This window comes from Equus przewalskii, chromosome 8 (genome assembly GCF_037783145.1).
Source record: "Equus przewalskii isolate Varuska chromosome 8, EquPr2, whole genome shotgun sequence".
In the NCBI taxonomy this organism is placed as follows: Eukaryota; Metazoa; Chordata; class Mammalia; order Perissodactyla; family Equidae; genus Equus; species Equus przewalskii.
Genome location: NC_091838.1, coordinates 64,798,925 through 64,818,094, shown reverse-complemented (window position 1 = coordinate 64,818,094; position 19,170 = coordinate 64,798,925). Strand labels below are relative to the sequence as shown.

At 37.4% G+C, this 19,170-nt stretch overlaps 1 protein-coding gene and 1 long non-coding RNA gene across 3 annotated transcripts in view; both read left to right on the top strand.

Annotated features, from left to right (window-relative positions):
- MRPL13 (mitochondrial ribosomal protein L13) overlaps window positions 1–13,067 on the top strand; it is a 44,334-nt gene extending 31,267 nt beyond the window's left edge. For both annotated transcript variants that reach the window (XM_008533410.2, XM_070630927.1), the window contains exon 7: window positions 12,774–13,067. In XM_008533410.2, the coding sequence (XP_008531632.1) occupies window positions 12,774–12,795 (22 nt within the window). In that variant the 3' untranslated portion in view covers window positions 12,796–13,067. The remainder of the gene's footprint in view (window positions 1–12,773) is intronic.
- Window positions 13,068–14,623: 1,556 nt separating this feature from the next.
- Window positions 14,624–18,076, top strand: LOC139085117 (uncharacterized). The gene is made up of 2 exons (XR_011543168.1): window positions 14,624–15,352; window positions 15,612–18,076. It is a non-coding gene; the product is annotated as an uncharacterized lncRNA (long non-coding RNA).
- The last annotated feature ends 1,094 nt before the right edge of the window (window positions 18,077–19,170 follow it).

The window sequence follows — 19,170 nt, the reverse complement described above, 5'->3', positions numbered from 1 at the left end:
AAAAGCAAGGGCTCCATCTTGCTCATCATTGCATCTCCAGTGAACAGAACAGTATTTCACATGATAGAGCCTCAGAAGTGTATGCAGAATTTACACAGTAAGTCTAGAGAGAACCCACACATCCTCATTGCTTGATCTACACAAGACAGCTAATCTTCCCGTAGATATTACCCTCTGTACTTTGAAAATCCTATCTCTTTATTGACTCTGGCCAGATAGGTTCATGAAAATCTAAGCCCAAGTCTGGCTTATGTGCAGGAATCTATTACTTGACTCTCTCCTCATGCGTATATGTGTATCATCAAACTCTTTCCACACAAGAAAAGTCTTTAGGGCAGTCTGTTTAAATCTTTTTGACTTTGCTGACTTGTGTCAAGGTTCTCCTTTGTTAATTCTACAAATGATGAGCAAAATAATATTATTAGTGATCATTTAGTGAGCTCTTTCCAATTGTCCTGCACTCTGCTTAGGTGGTTTACGTGCATTGTATCTAAATCTCTCCATGGGCCTATAACGTAAATATTCCTATCTTTAAGAGTGTGCCAGGGGTCAGCTGGTTTGTAGTACAGCCTGCATTTGAACCTAACTGTGTCTGCTTCCAAAGCTGAGTTCTTTTCACAGAAGCAAACTACTTCATTAATTTGTTTATTCAACAAATACATATTAGCTACCTCTACTATGCAAAATACTGTAATAGGCACTGAGGCACACTTTGGAGAAATTACCATTAAAGCAATTATTTAATTCACTTTCACACACTTTTATTGAGTTTATACTATGTGCTACGCCTTTTGATAAATGCCTGGGATATACAGATGATGAAGCATTTAAATGTAACTTCCTCTAGAAGTCCTTCCTGTACTCCTTGAACTGGTTAGGCTTCCATTATAGGGTCTCAGTGTACACTTTCCTTTTCATTTACTGTATTTATTCTAATGTAATTAAATATTTGTGTGATTATCTGTTTAATGTCTTTCCATTAACTAAACTCCCTGAGGGAACTGTATATTATCTTGTTTAGCGCTGAGCACAGTGCCTGGCTCATTAAGTATAAGTAGGCACTCAGCAAATATTCATTGAGTGAACAAATAAAGAAATAGAATATCCTTTTAACAACTTTTACAAATGAAGTTAGGGAGGAATCTCTAGAAGATACGAAGTGAAGGTAGTAAAATGCTCCAATTTAATACTAATTTTTGATGTTAGAATCAATGAAATTGACTAGCCTTAAAAACATTTTATTATTTTTGTTTCTGTTCAGTGTATCATCTGAATTATCTGGCTGCTTTTCACTTGATAGCAAATGACTGATTAATAAAATATATGTGAAAGACTAAAAAATTGATTTTATTGTATCTGGTATTTTTATCAGCTAGTTACCAGGACACATTCTCATGATAAGTATTTCCCTCTGAAATAAGGAAGTGCATTTCCATCATTCCCTTGTGTTCCAGTGTTGATTGCTTGACAGTGACATAAATCATAGACCAGAAACCATATATTATGTGACCTGATTTGATTCTAACAACTAAGTAAAGCATGAGGTGATTGTCTCCTTTCTTTGGCTCCTTTTTAGATGTCTGTTTAATAGCTTGCCTTCTTGTCAAAACCAGAGTCTATTTTAAATTCTTTTTATTTAAATTCATTTTTTATCCAGATTATATAGTGGTTTATTTAGATAAATCAGTAGTTTGTAAAAATAAAATGTTTTAAAATTTGTTTTACATGCATGATAGTTACAATTTTTACCCTTTGGCATCTAAGAGATGAGGCTTCTGTACTTTATAAATTTTAAATTTTAGGAAAAGTAAAGTAATTTTAATTTAACTTGTTCGTAGAGATTTACATGGTCATTTATTCAAGACACGTCAAACGTGCTTTTTCCTACTTAAACTACATAGAACTTCTCGTTAAATCTGAACCCATATAAATACAGAATGTTTTTCTAGGAAGATGTAAACATTTTTAAAAGTTCCTTAAAAGAGATGTGGAATTTGCCACAAATTGAAGTTAACCCCTAATTAATGGAAACCATTTATTAGCTTAGATTTACCACCCTGGAATCTAATCTTTACTAGGAATTCACATAGTATAGACTTTGCACATAGCATAGACAACAGTTCTGCTGGTGACAAATTCTGTTAGTTTTCCTTCATCTGAAAATGTCTGTATTTTTTCCTTCATTCCTAAAAGATATTTGCACTGGATATAGAATTCTGGGTTGCCAGTGCTTTTCTTTCACCTCTTTAAAGATGTTGTTTACTTTCTTCTGGCCTCCTTAATTTCTGATGAGAAATCTGTGGACACTGGTATCTTTGTTCCCTCATATGTAATATGTTATTTTCCACCCTCAGGGCAAAGCCATAAGAGGAAAAAGAAAATGCAGAACGCATCCCCATGCTGGTTGCTTTTCCAAGTTTTAATTCCCTTCCATAATCCATCTGTGTTTTTACTTTTCAGAACCCTTGGATAGTTGTTTGTTTTGGTTTGGCTTTTGAATTTAGTTCAGAGTTTATGGTTATAATTAGTGGGTGAGATGGGTTATAAGGGATTTACACCATTCTGGTAAAACTGGAACTCCTTTTCGGTTTTTTCACACCATTTATCACTATCCAGAGTAATCTCATTTATTTATATGCATGTTTATTGTCCCCCTACATTACTAGCAATAAAAAAAATAGCAAGCACTAATAAAGGGTTTCTTATGTGCTTTCTATGGTATTAACCTATTTAATCCTGGCAGCAATCCAGTAAGTGAGTACAATTTTTTTTTTAAGGAGAATGAGTGTGAAAAGTGCTCCCACTCCTTTTATTTAGCAGGCTTCCATTTTACTGCACTCCTTTCTGAGTAGGTGCAATATTCCAGAATACTTTGCTTTGATGAGTTAGTACAATTTTTATCCCCATTTTTTTATAAATAATAAAATGTAGGCATAGAAAGATAAAGTAAGTTGCCTAAGATCAGACAATTGTAAGTGATGGATTAGGGATTCAGGCCTAAGGTGACTAGCTCCTGCATCGTGGCCCTAACGACTCTGCTGGAGTGCCTCTTGTAGCATCTTAAGTAAATGTACTTGAGTCATATCTAGTTCTCAAATGTTCTGCTTTAGAAAGTTATATCCTAAAAAAGTATTTTAAGTAGTCTTTGCAGTTTTGTTAGATTACCGTACTGTATGAAGTTCTATAAATCTAAGTATGTTATATCTGATTGTCTTATAGAAACACCATCATAAATGAATTTATATTCGTAACCAAGACGGTTATGATACTTTTTTTAACTAGAAATACCAAAAGTGCTCTTTAATCAGAGATGTGACCAAACATATATTATGCATTTGGAGTTATATATCATGAATATTCTGAAGTGTGTTCTAAATCAGTAAAACCAGGTAGTATAGTAATATAATAACCATTCACAACAGATTATATTTAGTGTTATTATAGTCGAAGAGTATTGATCAAAGTGCTCATGTTACTAAGTGATTCTTGGTTCATTTAAAACAAATTAGAAGGTGACAGAGTGCCTTTATTATATTAATGGAATTAGAAAGGGCTTTTCTGTAATATTTTTAAGGAGACTTTTAAAGAAACTTAGAGCTACTTGATGCATTTTTGAGTTACTACTCTGGGAATCGATTTTCCTGCTCATACTCTTCCTTCCAAATTTCCCTGTGGCAAGAATATGCGTTAAATACCGGGCTCTTCTTTATGCTGTATTAAAGTTTTGATCTTTCTCAAAAGTAGCCACACAACATATGTTAACTTGTGTTCCCAAAATAATAATATGGGTATACACTTAGACATTACCCTTTGAGGGTATATCATGGTATATGTATACTAGTCATTTAACATTAATCATTCAACATTTCATTCTTCTGCAGATTAGAACTGACATTAAGTCCAGTTACTTTTTATTACCATGGCATGCATGTGATCAGGAAAAAATATGCATTTTTGGATTAACCAAAAACTTGTCTAAGAAATCGATGATCTTTTAGTTCAAGGCTAATAGAACTTTCCAAAATGATGAAAAAGCTCTATATCTGTGCTAATATAGTAGCTCCTGGCCACCTGTGGCTCTCGAATACTTACACTTTGGCCAGTGTGACTGAGGAACCAAATTTTTAATTTTATGTAATTTTGATTTTAAATTTCGGTAGTCTCATGTGGCTAGTGACTACTTTAATGGACTCTGCCATTTCTTTTGTTTGCCATTTAATAAAGTTCTAGTATTAAATATTATATGCATTAGAATTAAAATATTTGTCACACCATGCAATGCAATCCATTTAAAATGGGATTTCTCGTTACTGGTAATCTGCTTTCATGAGAAAAAACTTTTTTTCTCCTTTTGGAGAAGGAACCTGCTTAGAATATACTTTTGTTCCACCCAAAATAGCTAAGTCAGCAATATAATCTTCCTTTGGAATGTAGTAATTGGAATTTGTTCAAGAGATCTGATGGTGAATCTGCAGAGACTTGACTGAGACAGATGTACCTGCATTGCACCATAAATAAATAGACACAAAAATAGCTTGCTTTGGTTTTTGTTTCCCTAGCAATAAAACTTAAAATATTTTTATAGTATAAAAATGTACATATTGTAATTGGACCTATTATTAGCTTTTGGTTAAATGTGAGTTTATTAGCTTTTCTATTAGAGACAAAAAGCTTTTGAGCAACAGTAACAATTGTCAGACTAAGCTTTGAACCCAGTAGTGATTTGACAAGATGGTTTTAATCTTAATTAAAAGCTACCATTGTTGTGATTTCATTTAAATTATTTTAAATCACTTACAAAAGTTATATTCTCTCAGGTCTAATTTCAGCATACTTTAGATTTTCTTATGCTCATTGTTTACTCATTTTAAAAACAGTGGTAGACGAGGAAAGAAACTAATATTTATGAGAAAACTGTAAATTTCTTTTATAACTAAAAGCAATTTTCTCATATGAAACATATTGCCCATACGTGTCAAAGTAGATACATGTTTGCCATGTGCAAGTGGTGATAGTAGAGGATGCTCTTAGAATTCATTTCTCAAAGAAAAAACAACATGCTTTCTTCACAATTCACTTACCTGAGATTGTAGCTTTCAAATGGTCATCCTGTTTTAATATTATCAATAATTATTTCCGTAGTCATTGCAGTTTTGCCAGCACATTACAAAACCACAATAATCATGGAAATTATAATGCTGTCACTGTAATGGAAATTTTCTAATTTGTAGAGTAAAAATAAACCTTGGATCATTTTAAACTTTTTATTTTCGTTTTTACAAAATTCTGTAGGAGACCTTTAGGGAAAATAGGTATGTGGAAATTTCCTACTTGAATTGCTTCACGTTAGCCACAAAGTGATGAAATAAAACCAAAAAAGAAGTGTATTTTTTATTCCTCACTCGTTAAATATGTAATGCTTTATTTTAAGAAAAACCCTCACCTTTGTAGAGAAACTAAGTGTGGAAAGTTTCACCATCAGTAAATGCTTGAAAACAGATGTTGATAATGAAAACTCATGTTCCTGGTATTTAACCCTCTTTACAGAGTATGCCTGCAGGAGAGAGGTGGCAAGGATGAAAGCGAGGAAGAGGTGTGAGGACAACCGGGACTGGCCCTGGAATTGTCTTTCCTGAAAGTAGGATTAGGTTTAGGGAGTTTAATAGGTAATCCATGCAGCTCTGTAAAAAGAAAACAGGCTTCCAGATGCTGGGAACGTTACTACTAGAAAAGGGACTTGCTGAGCATCTGTCCAGTCTGTAGTTCTAGAAGAGAGCAAGGATTTAAGTTCAGTGCATGCCCTCTGATACAAAAGCTACTAATCCTAAAAAGCTACAGATTTTAATCTACAGTTAAATTAATACCCAGAAGAAACTTTTTACCGATGCCTTTATAAAATGTGCTTCAGATCAGAGACTTAAATAAAGACAGTAGAGAAGGATTTTTACCTTTTCAAAACCCATGAGGAGCTGGGATCTGGACATCTTCAAGATTTTCCATAATTTTCTGCTCATCTAGTCATGTGGCATTTTCCTACAAGATTTAACTTAATTTGCTGCTCTTCACAGTCAGAAGTTATTAACTCGACTTGGGGAGCAAGGTTACTTTCCAACTTTCCCATCATTTCAACCAGCTCAGCATTGGCTTAAACCATAGACCTCAGGATTTCCAGGGCTGAATTTTGCTCAAATTAGGCATCTAAACTGTTCTAAACCATTCTTTTGGGTATGAACAGATTAGGACTGGTTATTAAAATAAAAAGCAATCTCTATTTAAACAATAAAAACCAAGTCATTTTCAGTCCTAGCTGATAGAATTTATGACTTATAAGTGATAATTGAATGTAACAAAATATTCCTGTTCATTTTTTTTTTTCTTTTTCTCCCCAAAGCCCCCCGGTACATAGTTGTATATTTTTTAGTTGTGGGTCCTTCTAGTTGGATGCTGCCTCAGTGTGGCTTGATGCGTGGTGCCATGTCCGTACCCAGGATCCGAACTGACGAAACCCTGGGCTGCCTCAGCAGAGCACATGAACTTAACCACTTGGCCACAGGGCCAGCCCCATTCCTGTTCATTTTAAGTGAAGAAACAATTAATAATTTGATTTTTAAAAATTTGTAACAATCTTGTGAGTTTAGTTTTTTAAAAAAGCACTGGTGAACTTTTTCTGATCCAACTGGCGGTACAGTGCCTAGAGAAATGAGTATAAAGGCACTGTTACTCTGCCTCCCTATTCCTGTACAGCTAACATCTTTAGTTCTAGGAATATGTGATGTCACCAGATTCCCTGGAATGGTTTATTCTAAATAATTCCACCCATATAATAGAAATGACTTAAAACTCAATCAAACTGACCATTTTATTGTTCTTAAGGTTACTCCACCATCCAAATTTTATTCTTGTCTTTTAAATGTTTGGTTGGAGTAGGCATTCTACTGAGAAATATTATTTGGGAGTAAAAAGACATAAGACCTAAGGGAGAATAAAATATTTTTGAGATTTATTGCACTTAAGTTATACCCAATTTCATGGATTTACAACTGACATTTGAAGCATTTTTCCCTCGGAAAATAAATTATATTAATGGGACAAATAATATTAAGTGTCTCTAATTGAACTGTGACATAAACCATGTGTTTTATAGGTTTATATTTCATTTTATTCATAGACCAAATGGATTTTTCCAACTGTTTCACAATAAAAACTGAAATCTCCCAAAAGGTTTTTCCTGAGGTCAAAAGATAAATTTTTTTTATAGAAATGTCCCCGTTTTCAAGATAATGTAAAGCTATTGGCCCCTATCATTTCTGTGTTCTGATTTGAGCCTCTGCATTTTTGAGACGTACTTATTTCATTTAATGTGTGGCAGACAGCATTTTGCATAGGGGCATCTATGATAAAGGATTTGCCATAGAAAATTGAGAATTACGTAAAATATGGTGTGATTTTAACTGTTTTTGAGCAATCACAAGCACCATAGAATACATTCTATAGCTCAGATAGGCCTTTTTGTACGTTCTGTTTCCTAATTCAAAAAAGTGATATTATTTTTTAAAGTTATATTGTTTAAAGCAGTTTTCTGCTGTTGACAAGTATTAAGTGCAAAATGAATTACTGCTATAGAACATTTAATAGCTATGAAAGGGGGCCGCCCCGTGTCTGAGTGGTTAAGTTCGCGCTCTCCGCTTCGGCAGCCCAGGGTTTTGCCGGTTCGGATCCTGGGCGCGGACATGGCACCGCTCATCAAGCTATGCTGAGGCAGCGTCCCACATGCCACAACTAGAAGGACCCACAACTAAAATATACAACTATGTACTGGGGGTCTTTGGAGAGAAGAAGGAAAAATAAAATATCTAAATTAGTGGGTATGAAAGTTTAGGACAATTTAGAAAATGAATTAGAGAAAGTCTTCTGTTGGTTCATTCTTCGAAGATTCATTAATCTCCCAAGTATACCCTGAGCACAGATATGAAAGCTTAAAACTTTTAGCTTCCACTTCAGAGGTCAAAATGTATGTGTGTCTGTGTGGTCTCCCCCTATTAGAAAATGCACTCTCTAAAGACAGGACTTTATCTTGCTCACTGCTGTGTTCCCTGTGCCCACAGTTGAACCTGACACTCAATAATCGTTGTTGAATGGATGAGTGAAATTTTATTCCACTGAAGGAGGAATTGACTTTTAATTGATGAAGTGTGATAAATTCATATTTTGGTGTTTGCTGTTTATTTAAAGCTTGCTTAATAACCAAAGCTAAAATACAAATTTTTGTTAACAGTCTGTGGTTTAGTATAACTCTGATATATCCAATTTTGGATACTTTGTGTTACAAATATAAAGAAAAGATCATGGTAATTTTGTTAAACTATAACTATATTTCTGTTTCTGTCAAAGAGTAAATTTCTATGGAAAAAACACAAAAATTAATAGATACTAGCTTTCAGGGCCAGCCCTGTGGCCAAGTGGGTAAGTTCACATGCTCCTCTTCAGCAGCCCAGGGTTTGCTGGTTCGAATCCTGGGCACAGACCTACACACCACGCATCAAGCTATGCTGGGGCAGCATCCCACATGGCAGAACTAGAAGGACCTACACCTAGGATGTACAGCTGTGTCCTGGGGGGCTTTGGAGAAGAAAAAAAAAGAAGATTAGCAACAGATGTTAGCTCAGGGCCAATCTTTATTGAAAAAAAAAAATAGATATTAGCTTTCTGTAACAGCATTTGAAATGTCTCTTCAGAAGTTTCCTGAGATTATTCTAGAATGCTGTTATTATTTAGAAATATATTAACTTTATATGATGTTATCTTGTATTTTAAAACTTCATGATTATTTGCAATGAAAAGTGAAAAACTAAGGCAAATATAGACTATAAATTCACCCATTATTCCTCTGACAAAAGATTAAGCCGTTTCATTAAAGTCATTAAGGTTTCAAACAACATTAAGCATCCGTAGTATAAAAAATATGCTAGAAGCCAGGTTTCTTGCTTTTAAAAATTCTTTAATCTAGTAAGGAGATTAGGTAGATCTAAATATAGGATAGGATAGATATGTAAGCAACATAATCCGACAATTCAATTCTGATTAATATAGTGTTGCCATATGTGGATTAGCAACTTTTAAAGAACCTAAATACAGTGACATTTACTCACTTGCTAAAGCTACATGAACTACAACTTAATCTTTCTTTGATAATAGATACCAAAAGAATATCAGTATCCAGTACACATTATCTTAATTAAAAATTAGTTATTATTCTATCAGAAAAGCATAAAACTGCATGTTAATAAAGTCCTCTGGTGGGTAAAGAGCCAGGAAGGATATTGCAGATCAAATGGAATCATTTCTAGCTAAGGAGGAAGTATGTTACCTTCTGTTAGGCACAGCGTAGTTTTAGAAATTTCTTACTGAAGATGCCTCTGGCTTCTTCAACATCTTCAAATAGTCATCTCCTGTCTTCTCAGTCACTCTGTCTGAGGTCTGAGGTGAACCCTTGCTAGTCATCGTGTGGTCCATAGACCAGCACTGCTTCACACAGGAGCTTGTTAGAAATGCAGAATCATGAGCCCCTCCACAGACCAACTGAATCAGAATCTGTGTTTTCCCAAGAGCCCAGGTAATTTGTATGCCCACAGAAGTTTGAGAAGCACTCAGGTAAATAGTCCTCCCCTCCTCTTTCTTATGTTAACTTGGATTTCGTTCTTTTAGTAGAAGGAAGTAAGAATACAAATGTGTGTATGTGTGCCAGCTTTGGTTTGTATGTGGAGAGAGAAATATCACCACATTTAGTGTAAAAAACTTACTTTTCCCCTTAAGGGTATCTCCGAAGCCCTGTAATATGGTTAATTGTCTCCAGTATGATTTGATGTTTCTAGCTATGCCAACATCTAAAGTATCTAGGCCGTTGGCCAGGGTACTGTTTTCTCCCTTTGGAAGCTAATTAACCATCTGCAAAAGATCCTGATTACTTGTCAATAGCAAAAGGAAGGGATGAGTTTGCAAACAGTGTGTCATTTTCAAGGCAGTCACTGTACTCTAATGACAGATATCTTACAAGCATCCACTACATGCTGGGCACAGTGCTAATTACTGGAAGCATGAAATCAATTATATTGGGACCCTGCCTTCAAAGGAACTGACAGCCTAATAGGAGTCATGTAGAGTAAAAGGGTGCTTGCAAGCACTGCAGTCAGAAGTCCGCCCTAGATCCCTACTATCAATTTCCTAGCTGTGTATCCTTAGACAAGTTACTCAGCTCCTCTGAGCCTCAGTTTTGTCAACTGTAAAATGGAGTTGATAGGGTGTCTTTCTTACAAATAAGCATAAAATGAGATAATGCATGTGAAGTAGTTAGTACACTTCGTGCTATCTAATAGGCACTCAGCACATGTTATTACATAAGTAACAATCCATTTACATAAGTAAGGGCAAGCATAATTTCAGAAACACTGTAATAGGAGTATGCATGAAGTTCTCTGGCAATCTTAGAGAAAGGAGCCCTGTCTACGTTAGAAAGAAAGAGTTGTGGAGGGCTCCCCAGGGATGTGATTTTTGAGGTGAATTTGGAAGGATGAATCAAGTCCCTTGGGCAGAGAAAAGAACAGAGATATTCCAAGCAAAGAAAATCTCAGGTCCCCAAGTCCAGAGGTGTGCAAGTTTTTATCTGGGCCATAGCAAGTAGTGTGGTGGGGCTAGAATGTAGAGGGATAGGGTGTAGAAAGAATGACTCAGAAAGGTTAGCTGGGGCCATGTTATGGAGGGTTATATATTGAATTCCAAGGTGTTTGAATTTTGACAAAGCAGTGGAGGGCTATTGAAGATTTTTAAGCAGGGCCACTTGATATGTGGAAATGGGATGGAAAAGAAAGAATCTATGTTAGAGACCACCTTTGCCTCATTTCTCCTAAACTCCAAATCCTAATTACTAGCTGCCTGCCATGTCCAGATTTTATCATATTCAAAACCAAGATTCTTTCCTTCAGAATCTGTTCTTCTGCCTCTATTCCCTATCCTGAAAAATTAAATAGCACTGTCCTACACTGAGTTCTTCAAGTCCTTGGATTGTCATTTTCCAGTAGCTCCTTGCTCCGTCATCTCCCTGGCCCTTCCCTCTTTCTCTCTTCCTCCCCTCTCCCCACCAAACATGTTCCCTTTCTGCTTCCTAAATCCTGAACCTGACCCTTCTTCTCCCTCATCATTGCTACGGCCCTAACTGAGCCCTCATCTCCATCCTCCTCAGCTCCTGCGAAAAGTCTTCAAACAAATTTGGGCTCTGTTAGTCCTGCATGGCCTTCAGGCCTCTGCTTACATGACAGATTACATGCTTCATACATATTTCCAATTTTATTTCTAAATTCCATTAAAGGGTGCTTTTCTCATCTCCTTGTAACCTTTGGTGTGGAAACAAGTGGACGGTGACTAAGCACATTTAATTTATTGAGTGGACTTGCCGAGATTTCTTGTTAGGACTTTGGCTTAGAAGATTTCTTTCCAGTGGCATCGCCACCACCATTTTGGAATTATATGAACCAGCTGGACAGGAGAGTAAATTGTTTCTTAAAACGTACTAGTGTCTCTTGCCGGGGAACTGCTTTGGTTGTATTCTCACATACCAGAGATTAAAAGAATACACTTTGGAGCTGCTTTTAGTTATCACATCAAACTTTCATCTCCCAGACTTTGGATGCAGTTTTTACATTTGGAAAGAGATTTCGAAAACAGTGACAAAATTCTGCAGTTTCTCTTCTTGTTTTTATAGGATGGCTGATATGGTGAAGCATATTTGGCTGTTTTCCCAGATGAGCGCCTCTGTTCCTCAGAGTTAAATAACAACTTTAAATTGTACTGTAGCTCATTTACTCAGCCGCTAGACTGCTGGCCTTCATAGCTGGGCTATCTGATATCTTGTGAGCATTTTGTCTAAGAAAACAAGATGTAAATGTAGAAGGGGACTAGATGAATTGTTTCAGGGCAGAGTTTTTTTTTTTTTATAGGAACTCAAACTATTGAATATTTTTATAACTATTTCAAAAAAAACTATTTAGCTACTTATTACTAACTTCCTTCTGAAAATTCCATTTGAGCTCCACGCCTACAAATAGACCATGTAGAAGATGACAGGACACTTTAAAATTGTTTGCATTTTGTAATTTCCTATTCTTCTTTTTCTCCCTTGTTATGATTTAACATTTCCCTGAAAATGTTCTTTGTTTTAATTTACTACTGGAAGCAACTTTCAGGTCTGATTAATCCTATAAATATATAAATGAGGAAAAGACCAGTAATATGTATATAATTAAAATATCAACAAGCTGATGTTTATACATTTATTTTGTATGTGTATCATAATGAAAATTAAATTTAGCATATGATAAAATAGAGAAATTACTCATTCAAAATTTGCCTTTATTAGGTAAATCCATCTCATCGATTTTACAGATCACAGTAATCCTTTCTTTGAAAAGGACTTTAGGAAAAAATGCTCTAAAATAGAAATTGGATTCAAATTTTTTAAGTTACTAAATACATTCACGCATAGGTACAAGATGGCCTATATTTAGTCTCTCAAAAGAACTTGGGAATTGTCACTGAGCCATTCTGCTTTGTAATGATTTGGCTTTAGTGGTTTTAACCAAAATTTTAGATATAGTGTTTGTAGATATTTCTCAATAAACAGTTGCTTTCATATTAAATTGGAAAAATAATCTTCCTTCATCAGACAGGAAAAAATGAAATAATGATTCATGAAGAAATAAATGTTGATTTTTGTCTTTCAGACCTGAAGATTATCGGCTATAGAAGAATGAAAGTTGCAGAAAATAACAGTGAGGTGATTGAAACTTTTTCCTGGTGAATTTCTCCTAACCTCCAGGGCAGAATGAACCAAGTGTTACATATTGACCAGGAAGTTGTTATGAGTGCTGACCATTTGTGGAGAAAGGTCAGGAAAGGATATTCCTCCCATAGGAAATTGCAATAAAATACATTATTTTATAGAATTATTTTATTGTATAATCTGATTTGAGTATTATAAATGATGATAAGAATAAAATTGCTGACTTGGTTAACTATTCAATTTTGCATTTAATGAAAAAACAAACCCTAGGTAGCATTGCAGTGAGAGTTGCCAACAAGGGCCAGTTCGTGCAGATTTCCTCAAGTTCTGGATCACTCTTCTTGCCACCTGGGAAAACAAGCCCCACCTTCACTTTTCCTTTCAGTGTCTATTTTATCTAACCTGCCATTCATCTGAGTTCATCCCTCCAGCCGAGTAGGGTAAGGTTTGGCGTGAGGTATTTACCTACTGCTGCCGTCTTTTTCCATATAGCCTCTTTGGTTTCCATGACACAAAAATAACAAAATAATGCCTATCTACTACCTTAGCAATCTCACTGCCCTGCCTGTGATGCTGTTTGCAGACCTCTACTCTGTCTCTCCATATCTCTCTTATTGGCTTCTATTAATTCTGTGCTGGCCACTTAGATTGGCCTGCTGGAATAATATCCCTAGCAAAATCTCTACTCTAGAGATTAAGATACTGAGCTACTGTATTTGGACATTTTTATGGGAGTTTGTTTTTTTTTTCTTGCCCTAGCCAGCCTAGGAGTGAGTTTGCAACCACTTTTGCCATTCATACAGCAAACATGTATTGAGTGCCTGCTCTCTGCCAGGCACAGTGCCAGGCATCGGGGGAACAAATCACACATGTCTTCCCCCAACACAGACCCCACCAAAAAACATACAGTCTATTGCAGGCTAGAAGGGAGCTGAGAGAGACTTGTAAATAAGTGTACCTGGGTGTCAGAGGCGCTGATGTAACAATGTGTGACCCAGGATGTAAGTGTGTTTAAGGGAAAAAAGTAACTAGCATTAAATAGAAAGCATTGCTAGGAAGCACCTGCTAATGTGCCAAACACAACAGCTTTATATAGATTAATTCATTTAATTCATACATAAACCCTAAAATGTACATAATGTTATCCTCCTCATTGAAAAATGGGCACACTGAGGGACCAGCCGCATGGCCTAGTGGTTAAGTTCAGCACGCTCTGCTTCGGCAGCCCAGGTTCAGATCCTGGGTGCAGCCCTACAGCACTCATCAGTGGCCATGCTATGGCAGCAACTCACATAAAAAACAGAGGAAGATTGGCACAGACGTTAGCTCAGGGTGAATCTTCCTCAGTGAAAAAAGAAGAAAGAAAACTGGGCACACTGAGGCAACAATAAGTAAGTTGGCCAAGATCACAGAACTTCTGAGTGGTAAAATCAGGATCTGAGTCCAGGTAGTTGGCTCATAACCTGATAGAGATGAACAGCTACCATTCACAACGAAGTGGCAGTAACATCTTCAACTCGTGGACCAAAAAGAAGCTCCACCCCTTACTTGTGATGTGATAATCTTAGGTGTGAGACAACATGAAATAAGCCCGGAGCTCCTGAGCCAGCAGCTTTAAGAGGGAGGAATTTTTGTCTGCTGTACCCTAAGCACCTAGAACCAACGTTTGTTTGTTGATGAAAGGCTCACTGAAGAAAGCTCTTTTCACCAACAAAACTGCGGGATTTGAAGAGGTGAGATCAGAGTAACATGCTCTATGAGAATGTTGAACCCAGTCGTCATCATATTAAATATTTGTTAAGACCAATCACCATCCGCCTCACTCTGACTCGCTGTGTGAGAGCCCGGTTGGTGGGAGAAGGGCAGTCTGATCCTGCAGATTTAATGGGCTGTGTAGACCTACAGTGGGGCTATTCTGGGGGACTGAAGTGCTCTTCACAGCTGGGAGCTCACTCTATTTTGCATTCAGACAGAACCAGAGCAGAGGGGCTTTTGCACCAGCCAAGCAGCCTTCAGAAGCACCGCCCACCCATTTGCTGTTGCTTGAGAGTGTAACAGCCTGACCCGTCCATATCCTGAAAGAACACAACCACAAGTAGCCAAATAAAAATCACAGCTCTCTGTATGGGACTCAGTAATCTGAAGGAGGAAGACAAGCTGGACCGCTAGAATCCCAGCTCCTACTGAAGTAAAATGAATAGAAGTAGCAGAACTTTAAAAAAATAAGAGTTCTTACAGAAAAAGAGTTGTAATCATTCCAATAATCGTATGGGAAGACAAAGATTAATAAATATCTTCTGTTGCTGTGTCTGTAAGGTGCACATTAGTGCAGATAAATAATAAATCAAGTCACCAAAACCAAAATCCTGTTTGTTCATATGCAATTTTTCACCAGGTGACTGTGTTACACTATTGGGTATGTCCCATGTCACCAAACCAAGACTTAACTGTGGCTTCAACTCTCCCAGAAATGGAATCTTCAACCAGTCAAATAGGAATCGCCAGATCAGCACTAGTTAGGTAATCTGCCTGATACATTACCTAGCTACCTAATAAATTATCTGCTTTCCCCTAAAGGAAAGTAACTGCAATAACTAGCCTTTCTTTGTTTTACCTAGCATAGCTTCCTTGTTCCTGCTCCCTTCTGCCTATAAGTCTTTCATTTCGTACAGCTCCTTGAAGCTCCTTTTTATCTGGTAGATTGGATCCTGCCCAATTTGAATCGATTTTTGCTCAAACTCTTAAAATTTTTAATATGCCTCAATTTATCTTTTAACAGGTAACACCAGGTAAATGTGAAAAACACCATCCAGCTGAGCATAATGACCGATGGAAGAATATACAAAACACCTTCTCTCTCTTACCCCATTTTACCCAATGCATTGCCTACTGTATTCCAACTTTGTGGACTTTCTCAGTAAAACATGAGTAAGTGTCCTGATTATAAGTAGGAAAAAGGAAAAGCCTTCAGTATTGCGAAGTTTCGAAACAAGAGAAAATGTGACACTGCAATAGCCAGTCGGCCAAAGTAATCACATTGGTCAACATAGGAGACAACGCTGAAAACAAGAGAAACAGAGCTTAATATTAACTTCCCAATAATCACCTGCTTTCTAGGGAACTGAAGGCTGAAAAGTGCTTATTTGCAGTGGGCCTGAAGCTAACTGCAAACCTCATGAGGCATGAGAGCACTTCGCGTCGTCTGATCTCATTTGGGGCCATTACAAACAGCCTCTTTATGAGAGGGGGCAATTAACAAAACAAGAAAAGTGGGATTTCTGTTTCAAGCCAGTTCAGAGGAACACAAACAGCACAATAAGCGGCCATCTGCCTCTGCTGTCCCATTTTATCGAAAACTATAATCCTTTCACCTGTTCTCCAGAGTTCAAAACCACAACCCTTCACTATAAACATCTCCACCAAGCAAACTTCATATCTTGTCAAAATAACATTCTATGTTTACTATAATGTCTTTATTGGGATGTTTAAAATTATGGTAGTTTTCTTGTATCACTTACAAGACTGTGCAAGTTTTGAGTGTTCTGCCCCAACTCCATTTTTCTCCTAAGCCCCGTTACTTTCGGAGTACAAAATTCCATCCCCCGGGGATTGCTGGAAGGCATCTGCCACTTTATAGGACGGACGGCTGTCCTCACTGTAGTTGCTGGTTTAGCACATCCTCCTGCCAGATGACTCTTCTTCCAGGGTCCTAAGAGGTCACGCTCCCACAACCCCAGTAGAAGTGGCCACCTGAGATTTATTGTACCAAAAATTCTGGTGCCATCCCCTTATCAAGCCTAGGTGGCAGTAGGGAGCACCTCGCTGTGAGGCCTCCTGAGTGGTCAATGTGATACTGTTGCCAAGCATGTCCTCATCTCCAGGCATGGGTTATCTCCAGCGTTCAATCAGGACCTAGCAGGCGGGCCAAGATAATTCTAAAGCAGGTCTTTACCACGATTCTTTGCCCAGGCTGCCATCCTTTCCTTTCTTATCCTAATTCCTACTCTAAATTTATAAAGTGAATACTAAGAACTATGATTGGTGAGATTGATAAATAATATCTCTTGGTTTAGACAAACTGAGTCACACGTTGGCCCAGAGGCTAGGGTTGTGGTAATGAATCAATACTGCCATCTTTACAAGTGATTAAAGAGCAGAATTTTGTTTTACTTTTAAGGTTTAACCTAGATGAAGGAATTTTTTTTTAAAAGCATGTAAGTTGCAGTTATCAGATTCTTACTGTAGTTCCTTCCTCTCCTTTATTGCTAATTCCCTCCAAGCCAGATCTAGACACTGTCACTGTGCCCGTGCCCCATCTTGTTTCTATGCTGCAGTTGACAAACTTGTTTTCCTACCTTCTCCTGGAAAAGGGGGTTAGTTCCACATTCAGCCAAGAACAACACTAAATGTCCGGGTCTCTCCTGGCTGAAAATTCCTGCATGGAACAGGTAGCAAGTCCTGAGGCTGCAAAGCCTAGAAGCCCCAGGAGGGACGCTGCTGCCAAGCTCTACAATGCTGAGTTTGAATTGGAAAGGACCCTATTTAAGAAGGTACGATCTTTCCAAAACAGACGTTAAGGCTCCATTTCAACTTAAATAAGGCTCTTGCAGAGAAACGGTACTTCTCTCTCTCTGCCCAAAAATCTAAAATAAGAGAGTTGAGTAGTTTTGCAGCATCACTACTGCTCGGGGCTTTGCCTTAGAAGAATGTAAATCTGAGATTGGCTACCCGTAAAACAGACGGTCACTCCACCTGAGGGCCAATTTTTATTAGGCTGGCTGCCAGGAAGGTTGAGGACACATTTTCCACATGAAGATGGCATAAACAGGACCTCTGAAGGAGACACACATTTGTATCAGTGCCACTTGGTCCACGAAAACCTCTTTGATTTCAAACAAATCTTTATTTCAAGGCTTAACTTCGCTCTTACTGCCCTTACTTTTCAATTCCAAAGTTAATACCTATTAAAACCTTGGAAACAGCGGCAGCTAGAAGACCGCTCCCTTTCTAGTGGACACCTGTGCTTTATAGGTTGATGATATGGAGCTCCAACTTGTCAACCTGCATTAAATTGTTTAGAATCAACACTTTGAAATTATGATACCATCTGGCATCTTCTTTAGCAATCACAAAACCAAGAACTGTTTTAATATTTAGAGGAAATTCTGAGTATAAAGCATGTGTCTTTTACTTTTTGGCAAATTCACAAAGTCCAAATAAAATATTTTTATAACTCGATAGAAAAGTATTGCCCAGTTATTTTATTTTTATGCACTGTTACCAGCACCATGTATATGCAGAGCCAGTAAATTATGGAGAAATATGAATATGTGTATTCTTCAGAAAATTGGATCTAGAAGTCTAAGCTTTGGAAGCAGTGATTAATCACCCAACTCTCCAATCTATATTAACTAGGGGTCAGCTGCTATCTCTCATTCAGTCATTCAACCAATATTTATGTTCCAGGAACAATTCTAGGTGCTTGAGATACATACGTGAATAAAAGTGGCCTGCTATCATGGTGTGCTATTGTGATTTATAAGAAGAAATATATGTATATTTGGTCTTTGTCCCTGTTTCTGCCTCAGAGTTCCCATAAGCCTTGGAATTTCCGAAGTGGTGAGAACGATAAAGGTGTGTTTTGTTATGGGTCCAGGTCTGTTCCACACGTCTCTGGCAGTCCTTGTCCAGTGGTTACCTGAGGTATGTTCTCATGGTGAAAGGCAGAAACACAAGAGAGCAAGCCTAACTATGCAAGGAGATTGCAAACCTCTGCCTGCGATATGCGCACTAACATCCCATGTAGGCCAATGTAAGGTCAAGTCAAGGGCTTGGGAGGTATTCTGCTCCCATGGAGGTGATGGAGGGGCAGGGTGGAGTGGATATTTTTTATATATACTTTACCCAAAATGCAATGGAGAGAAGAGATTGTATTCTATGTTTTTAAGGTAGAGCCAGTAGGATTTTTGACAGATTGATAGAGTGGGAAAGAAAGAGAGGACTCAAGGATGACTCCAGGTGGACCCACTTTCATCCTTTAACCAATCCTTTGGGCACTCATCTCATCCCAAGAGGGTGAAATAAAGAAGAAAAGGAAACAAACCTATGGAGACCTCCTAAGGGAGTAAGAAAAATTTTTTTTCTTCACCCCATTTCTCTCATCAGCCACCTCCCTATTTCTTGGTCCCTTTTCAGCAAGAGTCACCCAAAGAGTAGGATATATTTGCCATCTCCATTTTCAGCTTCCCTTTTTCTTTTCAATTCTCTCAAGCTTTTGCCCTCACCAGTCCACCAAAATTGCTTTCTTGAACGTCTCAAATGACCTCCGCACTTTTCAT